At 30.5% G+C, this 15,312-nt stretch overlaps 1 protein-coding gene across 2 annotated transcripts in view; it reads left to right on the top strand.

The window, feature by feature from the left end:
* The window catches only part of KLHL1 (kelch like family member 1), a gene marked incomplete at both ends in the record, with an annotated part of 367,217 nt that overhangs the window by 126,355 nt on the left and 225,550 nt on the right, over positions 1–15,312 (top strand). For both annotated transcript variants that reach the window (XM_081305506.1, XM_081305505.1), the window contains one exon: positions 12,328–12,464. In XM_081305506.1, coding sequence (XP_081161632.1) covers positions 12,328–12,464 — 137 coding nt within the window. The remainder of the gene's footprint in view (positions 1–12,327; positions 12,465–15,312) is intronic.

Raw genomic sequence — 15,312 nt, 5'->3', positions numbered from 1 at the left:
TAGTTTTTCTATATTGGAAATTTGCATTCATATATTTAAACTTGATAGACTGATATGAAGATTGTAGAATACTCTTAAGATTACAGGAAAAAGGATCAACATTTCTAAGAAATCTTGGAATTTTGTCATTTTTATTCTTTATCTGGGGGGAAGAGTTATAATGTCATTATTTATAGTGAGCTGTCTTTTTTAGGAAATAAAATAAATATGTTGAGTTAATAACACATAACTATGATAATAACTTTATAGGAAAAATACTCCATTTGTAACTCAAAATAATACTAAATTAAATTATAATTTAGGATATATGCCCAAAATTTGAAATGAGGTATATTATTCTGTCATAATTTTTAAAAATCAGGTTATTTGAATATATACTGTTTATTTTAATTAGAGAATTCAAAGTTGATTTCAGATTCATATTAACAACTTTATTTTTCACTTATTAAAATTAGCTTATAAGATACCAATATTATTAAACCCATCATGTTTTAAAGCTAATACTTCCCAACATTCTTAAAAAATTTTATTATTAATAATTCCAAGTTGCTAGATAGCTAATTATTTTGTACTTTATGGATTTATCAATATCCTTTTGAAAATCCATTAAATTTGATGGTGATTTTCTACTTAATTTCTCCGTTTATTTGTAGTTTTATGTGAGAAAAGAATTTAAAGTTTTATATTGGCTACTTTAAATAGCCAAATTCAATCTAGGCTTCATATCTGTTGGTGCCAACCAACCACAGATCATAAATTTTAAATTGCATAAGTATTAAATATTTACAGAATGTTTTTCTTGTCATTATTACATAAACAATACATTGATGTAGCATTTACATTTTATTAGGGATTATAAGTGATCTATTAATCTATAAAAAACCTGGGATGGTATGCATAAATTATATGCAAACACTACAAAATTTTATATAAAGGACTTGAATATCCTTAGAGTTTGGTATTTTTGGGATTCTTGGAACTAATCTGCTGTAGATACTGGGGAATGACTATATGTGTACAAAAAAAATTTAGATTATCTGTGTGTATGTCACATTTTATGCTAATGAATTAACAGAAAAAAATAAATCATCCAAGTAGGAACATATTTCTAATATTCTCCTCTCTTTTATTTAATTAACATTAAATTTTATTATCTTCATTTATATAAACATCTATATCTATTTATTACTATAGTTTTAAACATCTGTCTATAATTATAGCAATATATAAACGAATACACATACACACACATACACCTATATGTGTACTAAAATGAATTCAGAAAAATATGGAAAAATTCAGAAACTTAATTATATTTAAGATTTGGAAATACCTGGAAAATAACTTTTTTTTTTTAAGTTTAGGTTCAATTTTAGACTGTCCACACTTAATGTGGTTGTTATGTTTGAGCTTAAACATGCCACACTGTATCTCCTGTACCATTTGTTCTTCATCCCTCCTTTTCTTTCCTGCCTTTTGGATGATTTCCTTATCATCCTTTTTTTTAAAAAACTGGCCTATTTATTTGGGCTTCACCAGTTTCCCCAAAATCTGTCTCACTTCAGGTCACTGCTGCACTTTGAACATGGGTCTGTCCGACACTGAACAAGCACATCATCAAGCAGACCATTTGGGAAAGGGCAAGGGCAGAAACCTCACTGTTCGGTATCTTCACGTGTTCCTGTGCCACCTCATGCACAGCCCATAAAAACCTTCAAACAGGACACATTCATTTCTTTTTTTGGCTCTAGTATTGTCATAAATGTTTGCACTTTATCATAAACTCTCAAGTTTATTATTATTTTTGTTTGAACAAATGTCTTTTTTGAAATTTGTTGGGATTTTTTGTTTTTGTTTTTTTGGTATTGGGGATAGAACTCAGGGGCACTTCACCACTGAGCCACAGCCTCATTTTGTATTTTATTTAGAGACAGTGTCTCACTGAGTTGCTTAGCACCTTACTGTTTTTGAGGCTGTCTTTGAAATTGTGATCCTCCTGTCTCAGCCTCCCCAGCTGCTGAGATTACAGACGTGTGCCACAACTCCTGGCCTGATAAAATATTTTTTGTGCCAAAATAAAGATACAAATTTTATCAGTAAAACCATGTACAGTTAGTGGCATCAAGTACATGAAATTGTTATGCAGTCACCACTGTCTCTTTTCAGAGGCTTCTGTCTCCACTAACAGATGCTGTGCCCCTCGAGCAATGCCTCCCACTACCCTGCTTCCCTAAGTTTTTGCTTTTTGCTCCTGCAAGTCTGTGAAGACTATTTGACACTGAATAAATAATCTAGGTCATGTGGGGTCTAACCTTTCTATAATATACTATTTATTTTTATTTTTAAAATAGTATTATGAAATTGAATTATCCTTTGCAAGAGAGTAATTATTCTTCATTGCTGTTGAGAAAAATAGTGTTGTAATATGTGCAATATATATGTGTGTGTATATATACATCAGCTTAAGGAGACAAGGGGCCTATAATCAACTCAAAAGAGTAATACATAAAATGTTTATTTTTAAAGAAAAGACACAGAGTCTCTGGTCTAATGACTAGGTCTTTGATCCACTTTGAGTTTTTTACACAGTAAGAGATGGGAGTTAAATTTCATTCTGCTACATATGGATTTCCTCATGTACAGCCATAAGACTGGCATCCTAATTAGAATAAGACATACTCCATGTTTGCATAAATATGTCAAAATACACGTTACTGTCATGTATTTAAAATAAAGAACAAATAGAAAAAAAAAGAAAGAAAATTGCCATTCCAAAAAAAAGAGCAGAGACATAATTCATATTACCTAGTCATATTTTATTAGACATAACTTGATATTTTCTTTTTCATTAGAACCATTTATAAGCATTATGTTGTGTGGTTGTTCTTTATGCATAATATTTCACATTGTTTTCAAAATAGACTGAGGCACGTTAAGTTTATTTGAACAGACAACATTTTACCAATCAGAGCCTCACCAAAAGGGTTGCAAGGAAAACTTTCCTAAGGTATTCCTGGAAACAAGAAAAGAAGGAATGAACTGGTTAAGGCCTAGTTACAGATCAGTTGGTAGCAAATAATTACTCTGACTTGGGCTTTGCTTATGTGGGAATCCAGAATGTTGGATCCATTTCAGCCTGATAGTCTAATGTCTTCCCAACTAAATTTTTAGACAACATTATGGTTATAATTTTATCAATATATTATAAATAATTGGCATCCTTAGAATTATAAGTTAAATAAATACTAACAAATATATGAAAAGTATTTGTGGGAAAACTACAAATAGCAAGTCCTGTTTTGAATAATTGTAGATATATTATACTGCCTTGTTTATACATTTGCACAATGAAAATTGTAACTAATATAAAACTAGCTATTGGCTTAAAGCAAATAATTATCACGAGTAGAAAACAAACAAATGGATTTTAAAAGTTTCCCATATTTTGATTAATATAGCCAAGTGTTATCTTAGGGCAAATTATATATGGTATTATAATCACTAGCACTGGAAAATGTGTTTGAAATATAATAATATCAAATAATGTAAAAATATATAATTTGTCTTAAGGTCCACTGCTCTTTCAGAAAGACATCACAAATTAATATAAGCAGCCAACAAATATTCATTCACAAACATTACACATATTTGATTTATATTAATTATCACATCATTCAAAACTTTGAAATAAATTTCTATTTAACAAATTATCCTATTATAGGACTCCCCATTATTAAACACTTTGTTCATGTGCTGACTATGTTGTGTATGAATTTATAACTTTATTTAGGTCACAACTTTCAATTCATTTATAAAATATCATGTCTATGTTGTTATATTAATATGTCACTAGTATTGTTTTTAAATAGGTAAGGTCTGAAATAATAATAACTGGCCTTGGTTAGGCAACACAGTAATATATTTTTTTTGCAAGGAAAGCAATCAAAATTTTGAATTCATTCATGATCTTGGTCTCCATAGAAATCCTAAGATAAATATAGATTTCTCACACGTAGCCAAGTATAATTGATTATTGACAAGTGAACCAAACATTTGCATGTAATGTCTGAATAGCAAGTATAGTGGATTTTTAAATAGATGGACTACCTGTAATCAGGAATGGCAGAGGATGAAAATTAGAAATATCAAATCAATATTAGCATTTACACACTGAAATTTCCAATAGTTTGAAAATTAAGGAGTTTGCAGATCCTTGTGTGATATAATATACAGGTAAATACTGAAATAAGTATAATTCAATGTGAAATTTTTATCCACCTTTAGCCATTATTAAGAGTAACTGTATTGAGTAGACATAAATGTACAAATATTTACATAGCTAACATATTCTAAGTTGGGAATCATATTATTTATAATGTTTATGGAAACTGTGGAAGAATATACAGGTTTATTCTGGAGAATGGAACCCTTGCAGCAGGATAAAGGATAGGTAATCTTATTTTTTTAAAAAAGGAAAAATATATATTAAAAGAACCCTTTTGTGTGTGTGTGAGGGGGGGAGATACCAGGTACTTGACCAGTGAGCAACATTCCCAGCCCTATTTTGTATTTTATTAAAGAGACAGGAGCTCACTGAATTGCTTAGCACTTCACTTTTGCTGATGCTGGCTTTGAACACATGATACTCCGGCCCCAGCCTCCTGAACAGCTGGGATTACAGGCGTGCGCCTCTGTATCTGGCCAGTTGAACTCTTTTGAACAATCATACAATAAATTTATGATCAAACGAAAACTTAAATGGAGAAGAAAATTATTATATTTGATGGTGATGAGAAGAATGCTCTTTTATAAACAAAACACTGAGCCTTTTACATGTATTGTATTCTATTTTCACATAGTTGATAATCCATATAATTTCAAGAATATAGTTATTATTTTAATATGCTTTTGTTCATAAGAAAACCTTAATGTATTATTAGGATTATTTTGTACTTTAAAAGAAAGAAAATGTAACAGATTAAATAACCTGCTGGTTATGGTGGCACACACCTATAATACCAGTGGCTCAGAAGGCTGAGGCAGGAGCATCATGAGTTCAAAACCAGCCTTAGCAACTTAGTGACGACCTAAGCAATTCAGTGAGAACCTATTTCTAAATAAAATACAAAAAAGAGCTGGGGATGTGGCTCAGTGGCTAAGCACCCCTGGGTTCTATCCCGGGTAAAAAATCATAATCATAATCATAATCATAATAAATAAATTAATGAATTAAATAACTTGGACCCTCTTTCACAGAAAGAATCAAAAATTGAATCAAATCTACATAACTTCAAACACAGATCTTTAATTTTCTGCTACACTATCAAAATAAGTTTCAAAACAGATACTTTTCCATGAAAATCAGGACTTCTCTGGTATCTGAGTTTAAGGAAAAAAGAAAAGAAAGAACCAGAGTAAAAGAAAAGCAAGAATTTTTCTTAGAGATGCCTTAGGCTTCCTTATAAAGTATTAGTGTTAATGGTACTTAGTAATTTATTTTCTAAAGGCTAAAATGGTAGAATATTAATACTTTTGTGAGAGTAAAATTCATTTCTTATCAAAGAGTAAGAAAACCATTATTGTTCAAAACTATTAGAAACATTTGAAAAAAGAATTAATTGTGTTTTAGCCATGTACTGTTTCCTTTACCAAGGAATAATTATTTGATCTGTGTTATATGAAAGTATATTTATTTTTTCAATAAAGCACTTTTGACCTAGAATCTTCAGTGATATATTTACCCAGTGGAGAAATGAAAATATGTCATTTGGTTCTGTTTTTAAAATCTCATAAATAAAAGATACTTGAGAAAGCCTGAGGGACAATTTTTAATCAAGAATATATGAAAAATCAGAACAGACAATATAGTTAATACCTTAGTTGAAAAAAATTGTCTTGTAAAATAACTGCTCTATAGTATAATAAACAGTATAACACAATGTGCTAAAAATGTGTTATTTTATTGGTTATAAAGTCAGTAACCTGCCCAATATGAATGGAGAATGAAAGTGACAAGTTCATGTTTTGGTTCAAGCACAATATATCCTAGAACTCAACAAAATAAGGAAAATTAGTGATTTAATCCTAAAAGACAAATAGTCTTGTGTATGAAGTTTCTTTAGTATTTTGTTTACATATTTATTTATAAAGTTAAATTATTTTAACCTTTTTAGTGAGACAGTGAAACAAAATTATACAATTATTAGGGCACTATGCAATGTTTTAATACATGTATAGATTATGTATTATTTAAGTGAAGTTAAACATAACGGTCTCCTCAATCATTTATCATTTATTTATGATGAAAGCATTCAAAATTCTTTCCTTTAGCTTTATTGAGATATACAGTATATATTTTTTAAGCATAAACACCCTATGGTCCAATAGCATATTAGAACTTTTTATTCCTAACTGTAACTTAGTACCCATTGGTCAAACTCTTTTCACTCTACCCTTCCCATTTTAATGTTCTTTATAATACCATAATATAATGGAAATAGTGTGGCTAAAATAGTAACTGAGATGGTTTATTTTATAGCACTTAAACTATATTAAATGCAATAAAAAGAAATTACTTTCATAAGTAACTGAGATATTAATGCCCTGGAGCAGGATAGTAGTATTGCTTTTCTGTGCTGATGGAATTTTTTTGATAGAAAAGAAATAAGTAATTTCTTCCATTTTATTAAATATAATATCCTTCTAAATCTCTCACTCAATTGTATAATTTGTAATAACTTTGTACCTCAGGAAAATAAACTGATTATTGTTTCTGTCATATTTGCATCTCTGTGACCAATAGATATGAAAATAGCTTAAAGGACACTGCAGAGGAAATCAGCTCAGTACACAACAGAGCTCCATTCATCAGGGACAAAACATAAACTCTAAAGTCATCTCCCCAGTGAACTACTTCTCCTGGATACACCCTACCTGCCTACAGTTACTGCCCAGTTAGTCCACATCAGTGGATTAACACACTGAATAGGTTACAATACTCATAATCACTTTGCCTCTGAACTGTCTTATGCATGAGCTTTTTGGAGACACCTCACATCTAAACTGTAACAATTAAAGAAGCTGAAATTGTTTAAAATATTATTTTCCCCTGTCATTTGGAAAACCATTTAATGTCATCTTATGCATACTGTTGACTTTGGGCAAAGTATGAAGCATCTTTCTTTGTACTGATCAAGACAAACATTTTTCTAACATGTATTAGCATTAGTCTCTTCCCTGTTTGCATAGGGATTATAAAACATGATGGTTTTCCTCATGGAGTTTCCAATATACTTAAGTAGTTAAGAAAAACCTATCAAATAATTGTGGAAATTACTCTAGTTGCCAATAACTGGAAATTGAAATATATGGTTCTGATGTCAAATGTGAGATATAGTCAAATAAGAAAATAACAGCATGATAATGGGTTTTGAAAGATTTTTAGAAAAATTGCTTTTGCGTTCAGCCTAGTGAAAAAGAACTGGTGTGCTATGTTAAATAGAGTACTGTGGAAAAATAGATAATTTGTATTTATTAAATTTATAAGGATAACTGTTTAGTGAAAGTAAAATAGTCAATGTTGGAAATAGTGGGAACTTAAGCCATAAAGTGAGACAGAGATTATTAAGATAAACCCTGAAAATCAATAGGGAAATTTGGATTGAAATACTAAGTATAATTAGAAGCTAATATAGATTCTTTAGGAGGGGAGTAACATAAATAAGTCAATAATAATATGATAATTACTATCATAATATTATATCATATTATAATATGTCATATAATAATTATAATATTATCATATTATGGTAACATGATAAAAATGATAATGCTTATTAATATGCCCAGTGTTGATTACAAACCAGGCTGTTTAAAGTACTTTACATGTGTCTTAAAGGAAAGGGAAACCCCGATTTTCCACATATTTTCTTATAGTACAGAAAACTGTATCATGGAAAAATTAGAGTTTCACCCATTATCATATACAGTCAAAAACAGTGAAGATAGAATCTCAAATCAGTTAATCCAAGATAGAAAAGTAATGCTTTTAGCAATCACAGTAGATAGACTATCATAATTTTGAAAGATATCTTTGAAATATGGTGCAACTTTAACAAATGCATAAAAAGTAAGCCCAGCAGAAACAAGTCAATGATCTGTGAAGCTATTTTAGTTAATCCAGGCATGAAATGAGGGCTCTAGGAATGTAAAGAGATGAACTGAGAAATATTTTGAAAAATGGTGTCATAAGTAAGGTTCCCTATTAATACACCCTGAGCCTGGAAGTCAGGTGTGCATGATTTATTTATAGAGTGAGTGCCCTTAGAAGAAAGTGAAGGAGGGGGCAGAGGAAGGAACAAATTTAGAAAGGAGCCTTACTTCATCTTCATCTCCCAGGCTCTGAAGCATGACTTGCTGCTGTTTGTCACACCCTGAAGCCAGGGGGCAGCCCTTCATACTTTGGTTCTAGCAGTCATTGCCTTTGAATCCACACAGAGGTTGAAAGCTGAGAAAGATGAAGTGAGAGGAGCAGAATCATGTTAACTTCCAAGGACTGGGACAGCTCTTGTTAAACCAAATGCAGTTTTTCTGAAAAGAGGTGCCTTGTTGCTCTTAGGTACTAACATTATTGCCCCTGGAGATGTGGCTCTGCTTCCTAAGGAGAGCAACAGCAAACCCTACAAAAAGAAAAATGGGTTTTGTGTCACATTTGACATAGGCAATAAAGTAGAAGGAAACATAAGCTAATTTCCTAATTTCTGTTCTGGATGTTGGATATGTTGGCAGTGTGCCATTTAAAAACAGGAAAATGTAAACAAAAGAAATAAAGATTTGAGTTTAGTTTAGACAGCTTAAATGCCTAATGAGCAATTTCTACAGGTATCTGAGATACAAAGTTAGATTTAAAACTACGATAGCACCAATTATTACCAGGCTTAAGAATGATTCAGTGACATTGAATGTTAAGGCAAAGTACAGAGGCCTGAAAAGTACCTATGATAATGAAAGGGTCAAGTAGTAAAAGCAGAGAGAAGTCATTGAATCAGAGGTAAGCTGAGATAAGAAGTCTGTACTGCTTTAGCAAAAAACTGATTTGAAGATTGGGAAGTCAACAATGTCAAACATCACAAAAATTGAGATGGAACTTAGCAATGTTTAATAGATTTATAAGGAAATAAATTTGCAGTGACTTCAATAAGAGATTTTCCAAAGTATTTGCATTAATACACTCAATTATACAGTCTTTGCTTCTGCTTCTCTTGCACTGATGGAAGCCAAATATGTACATATAAAGATATTAATTTTTGTTGTGGATTAAATCCTTCTTCTAAAATCTAATTCAAAGCTTATGTGTCACTAAATCTAAATGCAGTCTAAATTTTTCTGCATTTCTATTACTGAGTTAGCAGTATTTTATAAGTCATAGAAGATGGGAAATATTTATGTAATGATTTAAAATTGAATTACATAGGTCACACAATATTTTGCTCTATAAGATATCTCATTCCCACAGATGTGGATTTTATGTGTTATAATTGAACTGGTTAACTTTATGTTCATGTACTTCTTACACCTGGAAAAATACTTATCCCATTTTTTTCGTAGTTTATGTGTGTGTCATAAAAGATTATATTTAGTGTTTTAGACAAAGCTGATCACTTGACAGTGATTTATCTAACTGGCATGTAATATATATTTGAAGATATCTGCAGTTGAATTATTCTGTCAAACTTTGAGAATGTAAAGAATTGGAATGTTAGTAAACAATAAATAGGGAACTGATTATTTAAGTATTTCTAGTGTGTTGCCATTCTAGGCACTAATATTAACATACATAAAATCATAAGTCCCACAAGGAGCTTCTTAAATGCATAAATTTTATACTTAAGGAATTTTGTTTACTTAAAAGAAGAAATGTACTTTTTTGTTTAAATTAAATTTTACCAGGCCCCTTCACTTATATTATACAAAAGATAAGCATTTAAAACACATAAAACTGCAAAATAAGTAATTAGGAAATTTTTCCTACTAAAATATCATGAAATCTTACAGATATTGACATTTCTTCTTTAGAGTATTCTTAGGGGAAAAAGGAAAACTAAAGAAATGCATTTAGTTTATTGTTGCTAAAGGTAGGCATATCATTTAGTTCATTTCACACATCTGAATTAGTTTTGAATTTAAAATTAAATTCTAGAACAACAGAAGTTCCTGCTCTATGGTCTGCTCTTCTTCCAGGAAATCCTTAAACTACATTCATACAGAAAAATAAATAGGAATTTCTACACTTTTTATGTTAAGAGCAAAGAAAAAAAAATATATATATATATATTAATTATATCCTCCAGTTGCAGTCCAGCATCATATTCTTTTTGTTTTCTTTTTTTTATTATCAGTCATTGACTGATCTTTTGCTGATAATCCTCAAAATTTTCTGAATTTACTCTACCCTACTCTGAAAAAAGGAAGTTTTTGAGTTGCTAACTCTAACAACTGTGAAGAACACAACTCTTAACCATGTGCTTTTTTCCCCTGTTTTTATTTTTCCCTTTATAAGTGAAGCTGTATTATCAAGAGTTTTACAATCTGTACAAAATTTGTATTTCCATTTAGGATGGAAAAAGTACATGGGATCTCTTTATTTCCACTAAAGCAACAATTAATCACCAGAAAATCCAAATAATTATATTATTCTTTAAACAATAAAAAAAACTGTGAATATGCCAATAACAACCAAAACAATCAAAAGATTTCTTATATAAAAAAACATAGAAACTAAAATTATGATCTATTTTAGCTTCTAATATTTAGAGGGAGGATGGAACAATGCCTGTTTTACAATTAAAATTGGCAGTACATGAATAAAACTTGTTAAGAGAAAAACCAATTGATGAAAATTGACCTAGAAATGACCTGGCTGTTAAAACGATCAGAAAAGTGCATAAAAGTAACTACAAAAGAATGATTTAAATATTTACAGGAAAATGGCTATAATAAAAAAAGCAAAGAGAAATAATAAATGAGATTTTAGATTTTAGAAAATTCAAGTCACTAGAAAGCACGAGCATGAAAGGCATTCTCTTTGTTGAGACAGAAATATAATATGAGTCCTAGAAAGAATCAGAAAGTAAATTGTGCTAAGACTTGAGGATTTCTTTGTAGAACAGTTTTAAATTTGATAAAAGACTATCTACCCACTGCTCTAGGAAGCTCAGAAAATCATAAGCAGAGTAAACACTAAATAACCCTTACTTTATGCATATTATCATGAAAGATCCTAAAACAAAGAGAAAAAAATTAAATATTTTGAAATGGGGGACATATTACATCACAAAAAATAAATGATAAGAACAAAAAAGCTAACTTTTATTGGAACCAAACTAGTATCAACACTAGGAAATTTTTCTTTACTATAGCTTGTAGTGCTGGGCTAGATTTCATTTCCCTAAAAATATTTTTTAGTGTTATTTGCAATTTTTTTGAAAGTTATTAGAATAAAAATAAAGTCACTAATATTAGAATGAAGATATTATGCACAAAGCCACTCAAACTGAAAAGTATATAGGAATTAACCAACACTATATAGTTCAATACTGGGAAAGATTTTATATTTGACAGTAAAGTAGACAAGATATAGATGTTATGCTTTTGGATTGTTTGGTTTATATTTTAAAAATACCAGTGTACCTCAGATGAAATTGGAAATATCAGTGATCTTTTAAAATCAGAGTTCCATATTGATTATTGGGAAGAGCTTTAAAAACTTACTTTAGATACTTTGAAACTTCACTTATGAAAGAATCACACTCCATTAATATTTAAATAAAAAGAAAACTAAATAGAAAAGATTGCCTTATTAATTATAAAGACATAGAATCATAGTATTAAAAAAGTTTATTGTATTGGCACAAGTAGATGGCCAAAAAATATAATAGAAATCTCAGAAACAATAAATATATATTCAGGACTTGAAATTGTGATGGAGATGGCACCTTAATATAATGGGGAAAATAGAGTGGTAAAAAGTGAATCAGTATGTAGAGAGAAATAAAACTTGATTTTTATCCAAAAGAATTAACAGCCTAAATGTGAAAGGAAAAACATATTTAGAACAATGGAAGAAAATATAGCAGAATGCTTTGTGACCAAAAGGTAGGGAAAGATTTCCCAAATCAGTTTTTAAAAGAACAACCCTGAGGCAATAAAAAAAAATACATTTGATTTATTGATTGATGATTGATTATGTGCTCTGCAATACATTCTGATTGACACATGGTTTTCATGCTTTATGATCATGGCTTAAATTAGATCCTGTGACTCTTTCAGGCTCGTTCTGAGTTCAGTCTCTGACTATTTTGCTGCCATGTTTACAAGTGATGTTTGTGAAGCCAAGCAAGAGGAGATCAAGATGGAAGGCATAGACCCCAATGCCCTCTGGGATCTTGTCCAATTTGCATATACAGGTAAGGGAAAATACTTGAAGCATCATATTGATGTTTTATACATTTTAGCTCATTTCCATTGAGTAAAGCTTTGAAAACATAAGAGAAAAGCTTTGCCTATATACTTTATTTTTCAGTTGAAGATTTTCTAAAGGGGTAAATTCAGACTAACTTTTCATTTGTTACTGAAATCAGAAATGTATATATGTATAGATATGTGTTCCTATCTTCCACAAAGGATTTAAATAGGCTGATATAAATAAACAAAAGAGTTGATGAATTGAACTTTTTATTTGTTCTAATTAGTAATACATCACAGTAGAATGTGTTTTGACACATCATACATAAATGGAGTATAACTTCTCCTTCTTCTGATTGTATATGATGTAGAATCACACCAGTCATGTAATCATATATTCACATAGGGTAATAATGTCTGATTCATTCTGCTATCCTTCCTCCCTTTATCCTCCTTCCCTGCCTTCACTCCCCTCTATCTAACCCAAAGTACCTCTACTCTTCCCTAGCGCTGCCCAGCTTATTGTGAATTCCCATCTGGATACTAGAGAAAACATTCAGCCTTTAGATTTTTTGGGATTGGCTTATGTCACTTATGATTATAGTCTCCAGGTCCATCCATTTACAATTTACTGGTAAATACATCATTTCATTCTTATTTAAGGCTGAGTAATATTCATATATGTATATATAATATATCACATTTTCTTTATCCATTCATCTGTTTAAGGTCACTTAGGTTTGTTCCATAGTTTAGCTATTGTGAGTTGATCTGCTACAGTCATGTAGCTGTGCCACTGTAGTATGCTGTTTTTAAGTCCTTTGGGTATATGACTAGGAGTGGGATAGCTGGGTCAAATGGTGGTTCAATTCCATGTTTTCTGAGGAATCTACATATTGCTTTCCATAATGTTTGCACCAATTTGCAGCCCCACCAACAATGTATTTTTTTTCTACATCCTCCCCCAAATTTTTTGTTGCTTATGTTCTTGAGAATTGCCATGGATTGAAATTTTGAGAGGAGCAGGGAGCATAATTAATTGTTAGATAATAAGAATCTATGTCCATACTTGCTTAGAGTATTAGGGTGGGAAAGAGATTCTAAATGTCTTTCCCTTTGGAAATTATGGTTTCAAAGAGCATTTATACTTGTAGTATGTTATATTAACATAAAAACTCTCACAGAACATTTAATAAAGACACGACAAACTTAGTTGAAAGAGACAATAAAGATACTTAGATTTGAGAACATAAGTTTTTCAAATTGTATTCCCCTGATTGACTACATCAATGTATTTTATTGGTTGCAACCTAATTATATTCCATGCATTCAAATAATTTTGCCAATTTAGTAAACATTTGTTGGATGATTACATTACATTTGTTAATGTAGAAGTATTAGCTGTATCTCAGGAGAACAACCTAATACATAAGTCATTTCTTTGGTCTCCAGAAGCTCACAGTCCAAGTAAAGAGATAATTTAGATTAGGGGAAAATATGATAAATTGCCAAATGTTGAGGAAGTTAGAAGGCATGAAATATGCTGTCTGGAACATTATCAAGACTTGGATTAGTTAAAAAAAAATCATAATAACTCTTCAAGTTTAATAAGAGATGGGGAGACATAATCAAATATCATGAGAGAAGCAATGACAGTGTAAATTGATGATTTGTGTGTTTTTAGAACTGTCATGTGTTCATTCTGCCTGAATTCTTGATCATCCTGTGAGATTAGAAAAGAAAGGCAGGATACAGTCTGATTGTCAATGTATCAGTGCCCTTGATGGCATTGTGAAGATAAGATAAAGGAGCCAAATGTCTATATAACTAGCAGAAATCTGTCCTTATTGAGAATTTGGCTTATCATTATAAGATACTTTGCTAACATTAATATAATTATCAGTAAATGAAGACTCTTGGAACAGAGAAGATGCATAATTCTTTGAGTTCAGAATATCAAAGCACAAATGCCATGAAAGACTTAGTTGTCTTCTGGCCCCATAATTTTGAAATAATATTTGACAAAGTAAAAAGTTGAAGAAGGCAATGTTAAACAGGTAAGCAAGACATTTTTCAAAGCTGTTGCAATAAGCAAGAGAAATAACAAATCAATCTCTGACTTACTCTGGTGAAACAATGAGAGAGAGGATTTTTAAGTTCTAGATTCAAAGTAAGAACTCTGATAATTTCTGCTTGCTTTAATTGATTTTACAAAAGGAAAAGTAAACTTTCACATTTCTTTGTGATGGGTTAATTTCAAAACTAGCAGCAATATCTTCCTAAATTCCTTCCGCCCCACAGAAACTGAAGAATTGATCTCCCCTGAGGTTTACATTATAAAGATATACATATTATATATATATATATATATATATATATATATATATATATATAAAATATATATTACATATGTAATATATATAACTTTTACATATATAATATATATCACTTTTGAGAAAAACATCATTGGGCTATAAAACAGACAAAAGGCTTTTTAACACATATCTCAAAGGAGTAGAGAAAAATTTATAATTCTAATTTTTCTAAAGTAAATGCTCTAAGAAAGGTCAAGGCCAAAAGTCAGGAAAAACTCTGTGTAAGTTTAGGATAACTGAGGGGACTGCTAAGTCCTTCTCAATTTAATTTCAATTTGCTTACAGCTTTGAAAAGTAGTATAAAAGAGTATTTGCTTCTGAACTAAGCTGGTAGCAAACATTATCACATTAAGTTTTCTTAGACCTGGAAGACTCATGAAGCTAACCTTATATGGATCCTTCCAGCAAGTTAGGCACAGATCTAACACCCAGTCTCCATGCCCTGGAAGTCTTAGAATTCTTGTGTGCAAAACTA

The sequence above is a fragment of the Spermophilus citellus genome (genome assembly GCF_964194105.1).
Source record: "Spermophilus citellus genome assembly, chromosome: 1".
NCBI classification, from domain to species: Eukaryota; Metazoa; Chordata; class Mammalia; order Rodentia; family Sciuridae; genus Spermophilus; species Spermophilus citellus.
The sequence above is the reverse complement of the archived record's forward strand: the minus strand, read 5'-3'. Positions and strand labels throughout refer to the sequence as shown.